The following is a 17,110-nucleotide window of genomic DNA, read 5'->3' as shown; positions in this document are numbered from 1 at the left end:
GCTGTTGATGTGTGCCATGACCAGCCTTTCAAAGCACTTCATGGCTACCGTAATCATTTAGGTAGGTTACCTTCGCTTGCTTGGGCAGAGGGACTATGGTGGTCTGCTTGAAACATGTAGGTATTACAGACTCGGTCAGGGAGAGGTTGAAAATGTCAGTGAAGACACTTGACAGTTGGTCCGCGCATGCTTTGAGTACACGTCTTGCTAATCCGTCTGGCCCAGTGGGTTTGGGAATGTTGACTTGTTTAAAGGTTTTGTTCACATCGGCTACTGAGAGCGTTATCACACAGTCATCCAGAATAGCTGGTGCTCTCGTGCATGCTTCAGTGTTGCTTGCTTCGAAGCGAGCATAAAAGGCATTTTGCTCGTCTGGTAGGCTCACGTCACTGTGCAGCTCGCGTCTGAGATTCCCTTTGTAGTCCGTAATAGTTTTCAAGCCCTGCTACATCCGACGACCGTCAGAGACGGTGTAGTAGGATTCAATCTTAATCCTGTATTGACGCTTTGCTTGTCTGATGGTTAATCTGAGCGCATAGCTGGATTTCTTATAAGCGTCCGGATTAGTCTCTCGCTCCTTGAAAGCGGCAGCTCTAGCCTTTAGTTCAATGCGTACGTTGCCTGTAATCCATGGCTTCTGGTTGGGATATGTACGTACAGTCACTGTGGGGGCAACGTCATCGATGCACTTATTGATGAAGCCAATGACTGAGGTGGTGTGTTCCTCAATGCCATTGGATGAAGAGCATCAAAACGACTGCAGGCGAGTGCCCAACTAACTGATCTACAAATCACCTTGCATCATAAGTAATGACTCATTATTTGTAGATCAATTGTCTGTCAGTCACAAGGCACCCATGAAACATTGCGGTTTTGATCCTCTCGAACACGTCCTATGGCTTTCAGTTCTGTAGCCTTCACCAAGTGAGTGCCTAAGTGAATATTTTATCATTGAAAGTATGCTATTTTTGACAATACATTACACATATCATAAGGACATACTTTGACAGCATAGATTTACCCTAACACAGTGGTCTGATTCTCCTGGTTTGCAGGCACATCGGGCAGGTCACACTAGGCTGGCATGCAAAGTGATATGTAATTCCCAGCCAGAGTTAGGATATCCAATTTTATTTATATTTTTTATAACCTGCAACCTGCTTTTAGAATGACTGTCAAGCTGAGATAAATGGATAAATAAGACTAACAAAACCATCTTAACTGGAACAACCATCTCAGTAAAGGATTGGATTCGTTTTGAAAAATGTATGTTATTTATCTTTGTGTAGCATAAAATCAATCAATCTATGTGCATGCAAAAACACACACATTGAAACAAAAAAATCGAAAAAAATCAACTGGCAATAGAGTATGCTGGGAAATATGAAACTAATGGGCAGGTTTTTGAGTGTGTGATGATTGTAACTTCTATATTTTACAAATATTGGGTACAATGTACCATTATACTAAATTATCTGCAGATGTACCTTAAAAGGTACCACACAGTACCATGTGACATTATATGTGTACCTTGAAAGGTACATTACATTATATTTTGATATTTTTGTACACCTGGGAACAATTCTATACCCTCGCCGCAACTTATTTTTCTGAGCGTGAACGAGAGAGGTTGAATCACTGATGCTGATGCAATCCACCCCTAACGTGTCATCTAGGGCAGTGGTAGGCTACAATGAAGGATTTAGATACACTGATCTAGGTTCAAGATGATGCCCTCATTCTAGTGTACTTCTAATTGCTCAAATGTAATTTCATTCGTCATTGAAACATATTTATCAATCATAGGAAAAATATGCATGATTTAATTGCTCATTGTGTCTTTACTTATTTGTTCATTTGAATTATTTTATTTGTGCAGTCATGGTTTAGAAAATGTAAGATGATATTGCTCCCCTTCTATTTGATTTTAGAATTATTTTGGTATTAAGACAGATGGCCAAGAAAGGTTGTTTGAATAGGTAATGAAATGGGCACGTCACCAACTTGCATGAGCCCGCCCACTTGGCGTTACCGGGCATTTTTCCGGCGCTGGTTGGGTTATAAATTACGGGCTGAGAGGCGCAGCAACTCACCGGAGTCATTTCGCTACAATACAAGCTCATTATTACCTCCAACGGCTACACTAACAGATCCTATAGTCAAACAATCTTTGACTATCATTTTCTCTCTCCATATAATTATTTTGTTTAGGTGTTAAGATACACTCAGGGCGCACAATGGCAGAAAAGATCAACATGGAGGGGAAGGCTTCCAACGGAGAGGCGCATCAAGATGAGCTGGTAGCCAACGGATTCGGCCACAATACGTGTTCCAAAGAGACAACAACGGAGAAAATCAAGAGGTTAGTCATGGCCAACTTTCTGGTGATTCTCACCGTGGCCGGGGTCATCATCGGGGTGTTCATCGGACTTGGCGTGCGCCACATGGAGCTGAGCAGGACACAGATCCTCTATGTGGGTTTCCCTGGTGAACTGCTCATCCGGCTGCTGAAAATGATCATAATTCCCTTGGTCGTGTGCAGTCTGGTGTCCGGGGCGGCCAGCATCGACCCCAAAGCCCTGGGTAAGCTAGGCGGCTGGGCCATGCTCTTCTTTTTGGTCACCACCTTAATTGCGTCAGCAATCGGGGTGATCATGGCGTTCATCATCTCCCCCGGATCGAACACCGGCTCCAAGCCGATTTTGTTGGATGACGGCGAGCTGCCCCCGACCAAAGAAGTGGTGGACTCATTCTTGGACCTGATCAGGTGAGATTCAATTGTCCGACAGTGGCAGGGTGGTGATTTAGGCTAAGCAAAATGGGCAGAGAGGCTGATGTGACATAGCCATTTGGGGGTCGTTCACCTGAAGTGGCTGCGACCTTGCCTTGTTTTGTAGGCGTTCTTATTTGTCACAATGACTAAATGAACACACGTGGCAGACCTGCCTCAGCCAGCAGCAAGCTAATGAGCCCACTGTTTGAATTTGAGTGGGGTTCTTTGGGATGTTGCTTTAATCTCCCAAATTAGGCATACATTTCCGCATATGAATTAGAAAACCGAGCCAAGCAGTCTGACTGCAAGTTTGTCTTAAAATTGTTGGCCAGTGCTCTCGTGCTGGGTCAGTACAAATAAGGTCTCTTGACATTTTGAAAGAGGGGACTGTCAGTCCTTCTTTCTGGGACTGTTGGCGCCATCCAGGTTCATTAATAAAGGCACCGTTTCCTCAACCGGCCGGGGTTCCGTTTGCTGTGCGCCCGGAAAATAAAATCGTAATTTATGCCTCTGTCAAAACCAGATGAGGAAAGATATCTTGGACATTCCATTCTTTCTTGGTTTACCAGACTTTTACCACACTTTGTCATGCTTTAAACAAAACAAAGTAAAAAAAAGAGTGATGCTGTTCTCAGAGACAGACAACGAAATGATTGCACAGTCTTTGCTTGTAAGCACACTTTCCTGAAACATTTCACAATACACAACAAATACTTTTTTCCATTCCTAGGGGTGACACACTAAGAAATACTGTTCTACATTATCTGTCTTGCCAGTCAATGAACAGTAATGGATGTTCAACCCGAATCAGTGGGCAAAATGATGGTTGTGTATTCTAGTTTTATTACAACATACACCTCTACTGCTTTGGTGCCCTAAAAGGCTCAAGCACACTGATCATACACATCATACACACCTCACCATGTCGTTGGATTTAGTAAGGAAGTGGTGAACAGTTGGTCACCATACTCTATCTCCTACGAATGTGGCAAATTCAGTGGCATTCTGCATTGAGCCCCTTACTACTACGATATCCTAAAACAAACGATTTACAAATGATTTACTGGACCTTGGTTGTCTTAACCCATTTTAATACACTGATGTTCCAAAGCATCAGGTTGCGTTTACATAGTTACCCCTGACGGTGACTGTTGACAGGGGGGGGGGGGGGGTCATGCTACCACAAGAAGCTAGCAAACCATGTGACCCAACTCCCACCCACCGCTCTGTCCTAGATCAGGTCATTAAGCTAGATTAGTTAGGAGTCTTAAACCTAAACATCTTGCCAATCATTTAGCCGTTTACATGTAATGCCACAATGTGATAAGAAAGAATGGCATATTCTCCCGAGCTTGAACAGAATTTAAAGGACCCTGTGTTTTCAGTGGGATTAGAAACGCGACTAGACCACGCTCCATCTACAGAGAAGCTCTCCTGGTTTTTCATTATAAAAAAGAGCCCCCCCCTCAGGCTATTTACATTCATGTTGGAGGCCCATTCTTCACGTAACCTTAATTAGGTCTGTTGCTTTGGGTTCATAAGAGACACTACACATGCTTCTCTTTAAGTTAAAGCCATGCAGCCAGACTCCTTGATATAGCCTAGTATGGGTTGATGCCAGTTTCCACAAGCAACTTCTTGTAAAACAATTCTTGCTTGCAAAGCAGATTTACTATTTTGCTCTGTGGCAGATGGAAGCAGCCAAAAACACAGCCTCATACTCAACCTTTTAAATCGTTTATAAATTGACACACTCTTTTTTTTGGTCTGTCAGTTGCTCTGTTCCTCCTGGTCCAGCATTGTGGGTGACCTCTAAACCTCAAAATTCATTGTGATCAACCTCCATTGAGTCCAGATCCCTAGATCCTGGTCCAAGAAAACCGTTAAAGCCAGATTACACGAGTGGGGGGTATTGGGGCAATGAATATTGTTAATTTATAATCTTTCTATGAATGGGATTGTAATTCCTTAACCTATAGTTGTCATTATGACATAACTCTCTCTTGCATAATAGGATCTACAAGTGGAAACCTGGGTGGTCTCTCCTTCCCAGTCCAACACATAAGGAATCCACTCGTTTCTAATGCATTGTGCGCCATTTTGATATAAAAAAATAAATGCATTGAATCAGACTTTCTTGGATGCGCGTGGCTCTCGGCAGGGAATCGATGAGAAAGGTTGTCAGTTTCGTGAGGACACACACACAGGCCACAAAGGATGATGGTGCAGCTTGTGTGGCTCATTTGAAGTGACCACTCTCTTTCGGGTTCCCGTTTTGGCAACAAGCCGGGCCGAGGAGCGCTTCGCTACAGCGGAAACGAGGAGCCCTTTAAAGCACACACGCTCGCACACACTGTCTTTCACGCCGTCCTCTCGCTCCTCCGCTCTACATACGAACACAATATCACAAAAAGTTGTGGCAGGTTCTCGTACTTACAAATGACCTCAATAACTTACTGGCTTAAACCGGTCCTGAGGTTAAATAAAGGTCATAAACCAACTGAAGAGGAACAAGGCATCAAATTTCCCGACCGGGCACGATAACCCCTCACTCCCCTTCACTTCCTGTTATACTTTGCTTACCTTATCTTATCTCCACAGGAGGCTGGTGTCACGTTCATTTGGTAGGACGGGCTTGTGGTAATAGCTAGAGCAATATTAGTGGAATGGGGTCAAACACATCACACATGGTTTTGATGCCATTCCATTTGCTCCGTTTCAGCCGTTTTATTATGAGCTCTCCCTCCCCTCAGCAGCCTCCACTGCTTATCTCCACCTGGCTTTCATCCATTTGCTTTCCCACTTGTCAGTTCAGTGCTTTGTTCACAGGTGCCCCTATGCAGGCAGTGTTGTACTTGTTAGTCAAACCCTGAGATGAAACACCGAGACAAACATACAGGACAACGGGTCCTGGCTGTTCATATGTAGACGGTATTAAGAGCCAGAGAGAAGGGCAGTAGTACTATTCATTCGGATTTGAATGGGGGATCATGTTAATACCGCTTCAGGACAAAGAAAGGTGGAGGTAAGGTATCAGGCATGTTGCATCAGCCACCCTCACTGGCCCGCCCCCCCCCCCCACACACCCCTCCTCCCTGCTCTCTCTCCGTCTCTGTGGCATTTAGCTCACCTCCCTGAGCAGTATTTCAGGAGTGACTGCAATGGTGTCTACCATCTGCGTCAGTTAGCCACGTACAGCCAGGAGGGACCCATGGGTTCTCATAGGTCTAGAGAGGTCCAGGATGGGGTGTGTTTTCACACTGGTATGTAAATAAGGTGCCGCCGTAATGGTTGCCACGTTTCACACGCAGTCGCAGATCCGGTTTGACCAGGTAGAGGCGGTCTCAGGTGGCAATAAAAGCGACATGTCAATAACACTGAATGGCTGAGGTCTACGCCACCCAGTAGGTTGTAAACATGACACGCCCATCACCATGCTCCACGTGTACCCAGAAGATCAGGCACGCTGTGTCGTTGTGACCCTTTTGCTCATTACTCAAACCCCATGGGGATGTAAATCTAAACACCGATATGCAAATGCAGTATCAACTTGCTGTTACGCAAGTGTGTATACAGCAATGATGGCAAAATGTCAACTGCAGAACTTTTGCAGTAATATGACATGGAGACGGATGGTGTCTGCGCACATCGCATTCCAAAAGTGGACTCTGACCGAGAGGGGTTCATGTTTTTAAATAAGTGCTGTTGCACATTCACAGTAGTTTAGTGTTCATGGACAGAGTCTCGCTTTGAGAGGAGGGAGCGCCTCAATTAGGGATCTCTGTAGGACTGTGGTAGGGAAGGAACAAGGCAGTGACTTTCTGAATAAGAATGCAGAGAATGTCGGGACTGGAGATGCACAATGTCTGGAAACGAGAGAAGCCTTCCTTGGGTCTTTGGCATAGGTACGGCTGCCACACAGAATGTTTTTTTGTTTTTAGGGTGTCTGTACGTGTCAGAGTGTGTGTATTAGGCTTACACCTGTAGCCCTGTTCTCTTTTTCTGTCTATTCTAGATGTGGCTATGCTAATTTAGCTCTAATGGCTGTGGTGGCATTGGGTTGTCATGACACGGCATAACAGGAAGAATAAATAGGGAAATGGAGGGGGTAGGCGGAGTCAGCCTGTTACTAAATATGAACTGAGATGTGAGTTTTGGGCGGGCAGACTGTTGTGCTGCTCGGGGCGTCGGGGGAAATCAGACAGCCAAGTGAACGTCTTTACTTCCTGTTTGCGCGGGATCCTTCACTCCCATCCAGAGCGGTCTAGAGAGGGCATTTCCTTTCCCTGTTTGACCAGGTCCTGCAACAACCCATGGAAATACATTTTTGTTGTTGTTGAATTGACAGGGTTTGTTACTGATACAGGTCACCTTCCTAAAAATGTGGTTTCAGGGCAACTTCTGTCTCGAGTTATTCTATCCTCGGTCACATGGTGCGAGCGCTTAAATCCCACAATGCATTGTTTCCTGTCCCGCCCGGCATGTGTTCAGGTCAGAAAGAGATACAGGATAAAAACATGAAAGAAGTTAATCCCTCATTACTCTAAATCCATATGGAGGTTGACTAAGAGGGAAGGGCGGGGTGGGTGGGGGGGGGGGTGGCTTAGTGCTCTGAGGAGAGTTTCCCACTATGTTCGCCAGTATGTGACTTTGAGGGGTGGTACAGCAAGTCCACTGAGGTGTGTACTGTATTGTAGTCATCTGCCCACCCCTCTTGGCAGGTCTTGGTTTGGACCTGTAATCCCAGCAGCAACAGTTCTGGGGGCAGTTGGAGGATTAAAAGACTGAAACGCTCCCTGCTATTTCCTCATCACTCGTGGTTGGCTCCCTCGTGAGGCGTTTTGTGTCCAAGGTTATAGGCATTGAGTTAGCATAAAGGCATCCTGGAAAGATCGCTTAGACGTTAGAACAAGGAGTTCAGTTAGTGGTTGTATCTCGTGGGTTTTACCTTTTTAGTCACAGACCTAGGATCAGTTTACCTTTCCCAAATTCAATTTTTGGAATGATATATATATATATACACACCCATTTGATTCTTGAAGAATTTCATTTATACATTCCTCATGAGTTTAGTTCAGTGGTTGCACCCCAGCAGAAACCAAAATATAAGCGTGTTTTACAACGTAAATGTAAACAAACACTGAATAGACTCAAAGCATGGTTAAAATTGGTCCGTTCTTGCATCCATAGCTCTGTATGCATTTGAGTGGATACATTTCTTCAGCCCCATCCCATAGCTTTTGAGCTATGAGGCGCGAAGAAAGCTTAGTTCTGGTTTCAAATGAGTTTTCCAACTTAAATGGTTAAATCTTGAATCCTTAACTGTGACTGTAGGTGAATGTCTCATGGCAACTTCTACCTCTTGTAGCACACTAAAGGGCACAGGACTGCATGTATACTGTTACTCACCAGAAAACAAAATACATTTTTAGCCCTGGCTAACAAAATACATTTTTAGCCCTGGCTAACAAAATACATTTTTAGCCCTGGCTAACAAAATACATTTTTAGCCCTGGCTAACAAAATACATTTTTAGCCCTGGCTGTCACACACCCACACTAGCACCCTCCGCACTGAATTGACTGAATGTTTCGCTTTCTGTAAACCCCAACATTTTAGTTTCTAGCTGTGGTTTCTGATCATCATTAGGGTCACTGTAAACATAGCTGGTGCCTGTGTAGTGTACTGAATGTGTCTCTTGATCTCTCTTCCAGAAACATCTTCCCCTCCAACTTGGTGTCTGCTGCCTTTCAGTCTGTGAGTATCCTCTTGTACCACACGTATAAAAGTACGAGCGAGGGTGAGAGTAACCGAGACTTGAAGGAATAATCCACTCAAACCCCGTTAGTCCACTTGTTGATACAGTCTCAACATGTTTTGCATGTCCGCAATCAAGTTTTCAAGATCTGGAATTTTCTAAAAGAAAATTGTAATTTACCACAAAACGCGTCACCATGATGTAGCAAGTAAAAAAAAATCTTTTTGAAAGTCCTATATCTTGACAACTTGATGGCTGACATGTAAAACGTGTTGGGACTGTATTAACAGTGGACTCATTCAACAAATACGTATGTGTGTGGATTATTCCTTTTTAAGCTTTTTTTTCGGGGGGATCCACATAATTAACTAAACAGAACATAACTTTCATCAGTGACCTAATGAACAATTCTCCTCTGTCTGCAGTACGCTACCAGCTACAAGTTTGTGACCAAGAATGGCACTAATGGCTTGCCCAACATCACAGTTGAGAAGGCGAGTAGACTAAAATGCCAAAATGAGTTGGAAATCTATATAGGATGTCACATTTGACTTTCTAATACCTACGGCTGTTGAGTTTGAACGTGTCTAGAAGGCATCAGTCACACTGACCTGAAATATTGCGTGTGTTTAGGTTCCCTTTGGCACAGACCAAGATGGTATGAATATCCTAGGACTGGTGGTGTTTGCCATAGTGTTTGGTGTGGCCCTGAGGAAGCTGGGAGAGGAGGGAGAGATCCTCATCAAGTTCTTCAACTCCTTCAACGAGGCCACCATGGTGCTGGTGTCCTGGATCATGTGGTAAGGGAGTCCTTTCCCCAGCAGCACTGTCGGGAATAGATGTGGGAGGGGACACACGCGTGATATGAGTTTTGCCACCCCGCGTTTGTTATCTTTCACATGTCAACTCGTAATTGTTAGGATAATAATATGGTATTTCAGTTGTGTTTTTCAAGGGCCCAAAGTCACTGTTGTATTGGTACTAGCATCACGTGGTAATATTGATACTTTTTTAATTTTTTTTATGATCATTTTCGTACTTTTTTTGTATTTGCGTCTTTACAAACTCACAACGGTAACCCACCTCTCCCCCTCTCCAGGTATGCCCCCCTTGGAATCATGTTCTTGGTAGCAGGGAAGATCGTGGAGATGGAGGACGTGGGAACGCTGTTTGCCAGCCTGGGCAAGTACATCGCCTGCTGTATCATTGGCCACGCCGTCCACGGCCTGCTAGTCCTGCCGGGCATATACTTTATCATCACCCGCAAGAACCCCTACACCTTCCTGTGGGGCATCTTCACCGCTCTGGCCACCGGCTTTGGAACCAGCTCCAGGTACGGTTGTAGTCACTAGATCGCCATACTAGAGTTGATGGTAAGCCTTAATTACTCATATACCAGTGTTGCTCTTATACCGTGCCAAAAACGCTCAACTCCATTACTCTGCAGTTCATATACAACTATTCCAATGCTATGTAACATGTCACCAGTTAATATACGACTAGCCCCTCACACGCTCGCTCTCTCTCTCAGCTCTGCCACCCTGCCCCTGATGATGAAGTGCGTGGAGGAGAACAACGGTGTGTCAAAGCACATCAGTCGTTTCATTCTGCCCATCGGGGCCACGGTGAACATGGACGGTGCAGCGCTCTTCCAGTGTGTGGCGGCCGTCTTCATCGCTCAGCTCAACAGCATCCCGCTCAACTTCATCCAAGTCTTCACCATCCTGTGAGTCTCGCTCCCTCTAGTCCGTTTGATTCAATCCAGTCCGATTCAGAGCGGCAGTTGTGTTGGGTAAAGCGGAGCAAACTGAAATGTAGTAGCTACTGTGTGTGTGTGTGATATATATATATCTCACACGTACAAAACAGACTTGTATAAACCTTGGGTCAAACTTGCTAGGCCGAGTTTTAGGAAACGCTGTGCTCTTGAGTGACTAATTCTCCCCTTGTCCCCCCCCCCCCCTGCCCTCTGTCAGAGTGACAGCCACGGCGTCCAGTGTGGGAGCAGCAGGGATCCCCGCTGGGGGCGTGCTGACGCTGGCCATCATCCTGGAGGCAGTGGGACTGCCCACCAATGACATCTCCCTCATCCTCGCCGTCGACTGGCTCGTGTGAGTACCTCGTGTTGACTGCAGTTCTATTGGAACAGCTCCTCCATCCGTCAAGGCCTCTAATAATGCTGTCGTATACATGTCATAACAGCCATGACCGTTTTTGTGTCTGCTTCACACACTTGACACAGCATTGACATGACGTAGTTATGGATACGGTGGAAGAACCCGGGTTTGGTTTGGTTTGGTTTAACCGTGATCGGACAATTTCTCTTGTTTCCAGTGACCGTACCTGCACCGTTCTGAACGTGGAGGGCGACGCCTTCGGAGCTGGGCTGCTGCAGTGGTACGTGGACCGCTCTGCCAAGCCCGAGGAGGGGGAGGGGCTAAACGAGGTGAAGATGGAGGATGACAAGCCCGCCGTGCCTGAGCACTCGCCCCTCATTGGGGAGAAGGAGAGCAGGGGTGCGGGCGACGAGAAGGCGGCGGCTCGCGGCTCTGAGAAAGAGTCCGTCATGTAGATGGTTCACTGCCGTATCATCGATGACCCTCCGTTTGACCCCTCAATCTAGTCTCTCCATACGTGACACCCTCATGCAGAAAGGAGGGGAGAGGACCTTTTCTGACTTCCATTCATAGACGATTCCTCTCCTTGTGTCTTCTCTTTCTAAGAGAGGTTCAATCCAGGTTGGGGGGAGGGGGAAGGAGAGTGTGAACAGAGGCTGTTCAGATTTTAACGAACTTTTTTTTTTTCATAGATATTTCTAAGGACTCTAGTTTGGAATCCTTTGCCTCCAATTTTTAAATGTTTTATTTATTTCTGCTTTGGTTCAGAAGAGCTGGCCTTGACTTTCTCTCTTTTTAAATATTTTTGTCAAAATGTATAACAGGCAGACTTGAAGAGGTAAATATCTCCCTGTATTCTATATCTATTCCCATGTACAGTATGATTTTTTTCTGTGTATGAAGTAGCCTACACTAATTATCTCACTGCACTCTGTGAGAGTAGATGATGAAGATTCCTATGTTGTTACATAAGATGCACCAAATGAAGTTTAAATCCTCAGTGATGTTCCACTGCTGGGGGAAAAAGGACCTTTCTGACACGAGCTCACTGTAAAATCACACACACTAATGTGGCCTCTGTTCAATGCTTCTCATCTTACTGTGTCATTTCAATGAGTCAGTCCGGGGCTCGCGTCTATGCCAAGCACAAGAGGGCCCCCATGTTCTTACAATCTCCCGCTTATGCACAGTCCAAACTTTTTTTTACAATGTTACAATGTGTGAGAGGTGTTGGGGTAGAGAGCCCGCTCTAGTAATTGAATAGGATATGTCATAATCTCTCTCAGTTCCAAATGGGACAAAATGGCAGCCATCTTGGTCAGGGAGAAATTCAAAACCAGTCTAAATTGGAATTAATGGCAGTAGAGGCATAGGTGATGCTTTTTCTCAGGCAGGGGGGAAAGTAAAGCATGTGATATATCAGAAATTGTGCTATAGAAATAATTTCACCCTGAATTATTGACATATATTATACAGATATTTCTGTATACATATCCTCTAAAATATATTTAAAGAGAACAAAATCTGAGACATTTATGGTTTCTTGGAAAGTGCTATTATATGATAGAATATCAATACTTGTTGCATTTATGGTCTTATCATCAACTGATTTGAGCCAGTGTATGGCTGTGGATTGACTGTATTGTTTAAATGGAATATTCACAGTTAATTAGATTTTTATTTTTATAGAATCATTCCTCAAACTGTCTGGCTAACTAGATCGCTAATACACACATACAGTGCAGATCGATCATTTTTTTGTTTTACACTGTCTTACCACAGCGCTGGCAAAACATAGTTGACCAACATGGCTGACTTTTGGACCTTGATAAGAAGGTTCATGTCCGTTCTAGTTGCTAATAAATACTATGGGTGTTGCACTCCGTGTGCCCTCATTAGGATAGGGGTCGCAGTAAGAGGAGGTTGCATGTCCTATGTTTTTGGGGGCTTAGGACTTTCGGGAGAAGCGTGGGAAGATGAGTGGGGTAAGTCTCTGAGGCAAATGAATTTCTAGAGGGAAGAAATTCTGAAATTCAAATTGTCTCTGACAAAAGTGTATTTTTAGAGCAATTGTTATTGGCTGTAAGCCATTTTATCAATTTGTGTTTTATTTCATTGCTTTTAATGGTCTCCAAAGCAGAAGAGGCCAGTAGGAACATACTCTGACATTATCCTCTTTTTGTGTCCGTTCTACCGTTTTAAAATGGTCTCCAAACCGGCTTCCCTTCGTCAATTGAAGCATGTCCCTTACCGAAACCATTGGCACAACTTTAAAAAATATATTTTTGCACTTATTTCAATTATTTTACAGTGTATTTTTGCTAGATATTTTATGTTTTAATCATTTGTTGGTAATAGCTTTTTATTCTCAAAAGATGTTTCTTTTGTCCAACGGTTATTTGTTTGTGTGCGTATGTACCTACTACTTCTGTTCGGCTCTTTCCCCGTTGCGGTTAGTTCATGCTGTCTGTTCAGACAATGTGTCCTGTGGTCCGCTCATTTGTAATACCCATCCATCCAGCGTTGATAGGGTCAGTCCATACCGCTGAGAGGAAATCCATACTGTGTCTGTCACTGCCTGTGTTTTGGTTCAAAAGCTGAGGGATGGACCTGGATCAATTCGAAGCAAGAGTATGCAAGGACTGACCATCCATGATATCAAAATGATAGTTTAAACTATGTTTTGAGGCTGTACAGTGTTTGTCTACAAATACTTAGTTTGGAGTATACAAAGCTTTTATTTTGGGGTTCAACAGTTGAACTAAGCTCATGAGCATTTCTAAGTTATATTCTTCAAGAATCAATGGGTACACTGTAATTAATTTATACGTCCGAAAATGTATGTAGCAACTAAGGATTCTAGCTTGAACAATTCCTCACCTTTTCCCTGAAGATTTGGTTTCCTAACCTCACCGCCTGTATTGAAATGATACGCCCCCTATTCGTAGGGCTTGAATCAGTTCTCGGGTTATCCAGCCTTCACCGACATCATCCGAGGCTTGACAATGAAGACTTGCCCGAGAACAACGCAACGAGCCGCCTGAAAACGTGCGGCGAAACCGCATTTGCGCCAGCACGATTTAGCACTTTCGAAGTAGAAGCATTTACTTGGCCTGTTACTTGAGTTCCAGTTCAACATTTACGTTGACAACCATTTTCCTGAGCAAAAAAAAAAAGAACATCGGCTATCAATCTACTCTCTGAGTTTATTTATTTTAGGGACAGTGATTTACAAAGGTAAACCTTAAATAGTGGACATACTAGCAATATGCTGGTTACCGGGGATAGTTTGCAAAAAGAAGGCTACAAAAATACAGTTTACTGTATCAGCCAGGTTGATATCTCGTTTGGAACAATTGTCTTGAAGGCGCAGCATCCTATTTTTCAGATGTAAACATATATTTTTATATTGCAAAACCACTTTTGAACCTTTGATTCCACCTTTTGGTTCCGTAGCCTTTTCTCCCTGCTGTCTTTTTATGCAATGCTGTAAATAAATGCTTATCATTCCACAGGGTCTTCGGAGTGACGTCACCACGTTTGTGTTTGTGAGTCAGCGTGTGTACAGATATGTGTGGTGATGGTGGATGGGACTCAGAATGGCACACATACACAATCTGTCTCAATTGTCTCAAAGCTTAAAAATCCTTCTGCAACCCGTCTCCTTCATCGTCACTGATTCGAAATAGATTGTATTAACAAGTTATATCAATAAGGGATATGATAGCTTCACCTGCATTCACCTAGTCAGTCTATTGCATTTTGTACACAATATATATATGACACATTGTGAATAGGCCCTCCAGACAAGACATGTTTGTTAGGTAGAAGTTACTGGCGATGCCCATGAACGAACACATTACACAGACTACCTGGTACTGCATCCAGCCTCCACGAGGTGTTGACGGAGAGGCCTGTAAAAGAATGTCCTCCTATTCATTCTAATGGAACTTCAGACTTCCCCCAACACACACACACAAAATGCAGTCACCAACATTACAATATTACATCGCCCACCTGGGTCCCACACTAACCGGCGCTGAGGGGTTTCATGAGGTTCAGCGCTATATGGCCCCTTCTGTCAGTGGAAGAATGGCTGGCATTAGGTTTTACAACAGGGGACATTTAGGGTCAATTGTACTACAGTGACATTCCTGGGTCTCCTATTAGACCTGACCATTGTTCTTCTGTTAGCAATGTAACTTTACACCCCTCCCAATTGAATTCAGCCAACGGTTCTACTTTACGTCCCGAGGGAAAGAAAGAAGACGGAGGTACATTGAGTACACTGAAGTGTGTTCTGGTGTTCTTGTATTTGGATTTAGCTTATCAATATAGGATTCAGAAATGCAATTTAGTTGGATAGATTTTGTCAGAGGGATTTTGCAGCTAGTGACTTTACCACGGCAATATTCATAAGTTACCCATTCAATGTCCACTACATGCCGCCTCTCATTCAGAGGTGGCTAGACATGGCCAAGGAGACGGTGCAAATGTTAAGGCTCTTCTGCCACCTGCTGGTGAGACAGGGGAGTAGCATACTAAATCCTGCTATTTTTGTCAAAACCAAAGAAAGCTTTAGGCCCTCCTGGTAAATGAATTTCTTAAATGATTCCTGAAAAACTGGAATGTATACAAAGCTGTCTCTTCAAAGCCATACACCTCAAATTACGAAACACAAATAACAGTGGTGTTATAATTCATTTTTTTTCAGTCCATGAAAAAGTGACACACATTGACAGCAAAATTCTGGTTAGTGTCCTGGTGAGTTTTGAGCCTTTTTCCTCACTTGTAAAATGACAGGTCAAGCACAACAAGTGGCACCTATTAGACATCAGTCTTTCACTCACAATTCAGATTACTTTTAACATTCCAGTCAAGGCAGGACACAAATGTGACAACAACACTCAACAGATGACACACATACACACATTTAATTTAGAATATTGGATAAACTGGTGGATAGTTTCATAATTCATACCTGGGATTTGAATGCGCCCGCATGGACTGATAGAGCTTTATCCAAGGCCTCAGGTGAATATCCAAGTCAGAGTTGAAGAGAAAGCTCCTCATTTTACCAGTGGGAAATGGGACGGCCATAATCGGCAAGCTGATGGAACATGCCAAGGCCTACCCGGTGGCATCAGTCGACAGTTCAAAAGGTCAAAAGTCATACATCTCATACACTGAACACGAAGTGCACAAATCTCAAATAAGAAAGTGCATCAGTGCAACATATCAGCACATGAAATATGTCTTTAGCTTTAGGACAGAATTGACCAACATATTTATATTCATGACATCAATAATAACACAGGTATCGACATTGATTGTGTCAGATATTGCTTAACAGCAGCTGATGTTGTGGTGGATATGCCATTGGATATCTGGTAGCACTTTGAGCACCTGAAAATGACTAGGAAACTATGTGGTAATAATAGCTAATACTTCCTGGTACTATTTTAAAAGAAAAATCAAAACAATTGATAACCACCTTGTACTTAATGGTACCCCCCCAAAAAGATTGAAAATAATTGATATAATTACTGTGTAATTACCATTTTACCATGTCATTTCTTACTAAATACCTGGTCATGTATGTACCGGAAAATGATGTGCACCAGAATACCGTTTTGAATGTGTAAATACTTTGTCTCTATACTTAACTTACCGCTTATACAGAATAATGGACCTCTGCAAGGAGTCTCCAATTGACCTGTCATGTAGGTACAGTTGAAGTCAGAAGTTTACATACACTTAGGTTGGAGTCATTAAAACTTGTTTTTCAACCACTCCACACATTTCTTGTTAACAAACTATAGTTTTGGCAAGTCGGTTAGGACATCTACTTTGTACATGACAAGTAATTTTTCCAACAATTGTTTACAGACAGATTATTTCACTTATAATTCACTGTAGCACAATTCCAGTGGGTCAGAAGTTTACATATACTAAGTTGACTGTGCCTTTAAACAGCTTGGAAAATTCCAGAAAATTATGTCATGGATTTAGAAGCTTCTGATAGGCTAATTGACATCATTTGAGTCAATTGGAAGTGTGGATTTATTTCAAGGCCTACCTTCAAACTCAGTGCCTCTTTGCTTGACATCATGGGAAAATCCAAAGAAATCAGCCAAGACCTCAGAAAAATAATTGTAGACCTCCACAAGTCTGGTTCATCCTTGGGAGCAATTTCCAAACGCCTGAAGGTACCACGTTCATCTGTACAAACAATAGTACGCAAGTATAAACACCATGGAACCACGCAGCCGTCATACCGCTCAGGAAGGAGAAGCGTTCTGTCTCCTAGAGATGAACGTACTTTGGTGCGAAAAGTGCAGCTCAATCCCAGAACAACAGCAAAGGATCTTGTGAAGATGCTGGAGGAAACAGGTACAAAAGTATCTATATCCATATCCATATTACGACATAACCTGAAAGGCCGCTCAGCAAGGAAGAACA

The 17,110-nt window shown here is 43.5% G+C and overlaps 1 protein-coding gene across 1 annotated transcript; it reads left to right on the top strand.

The window, feature by feature from the left end:
* The first annotated feature begins 2,024 nt into the window (after positions 1-2,024).
* On the top strand, positions 2,025-14,166 carry LOC109881111 (neutral amino acid transporter B(0)-like). Its single transcript, XM_031796088.1, has 8 exons — positions 2,025-2,767; positions 8,488-8,530; positions 8,957-9,025; positions 9,165-9,331; positions 9,631-9,864; positions 10,063-10,257; positions 10,508-10,642; positions 10,866-14,166. The coding sequence occupies exons 1-8, from the start codon at positions 2,238-2,240 to the stop codon at positions 11,101-11,103; spliced, it is 1,611 nt and encodes a 536-aa protein (XP_031651948.1). The 5' UTR covers positions 2,025-2,237; the 3' UTR covers positions 11,104-14,166.
* The last annotated feature ends 2,944 nt before the right edge of the window (positions 14,167-17,110 follow it).

The sequence above is a fragment of the Oncorhynchus kisutch genome, linkage group LG18, assembly GCF_002021735.2.
Source record: "Oncorhynchus kisutch isolate 150728-3 linkage group LG18, Okis_V2, whole genome shotgun sequence".
Lineage (NCBI taxonomy): Eukaryota > Metazoa > Chordata > Actinopteri > Salmoniformes > Salmonidae > Oncorhynchus > Oncorhynchus kisutch.
This window is presented reverse-complemented; position numbering and strand designations above follow the sequence as displayed.

Coding starts and splice junctions, on each gene's coding strand:
- LOC109881111 (XM_031796088.1), top strand. CDS start 2,238: ATGGCAGAAAAGATCAACATGGAGGGGAAGGCTTCCAACGGAGAGGCG. Junction 9,026..9,164: donor CCAACATCACAGTTGAGAAG/GCGAGTAGACTA, acceptor GCGTGTGTTTAG/GTTCCCTTTGGCACAGACCA. Junction 9,865..10,062: donor GGCTTTGGAACCAGCTCCAG/GTACGGTTGTAG, acceptor TCTCTCTCTCAG/CTCTGCCACCCTGCCCCTGA.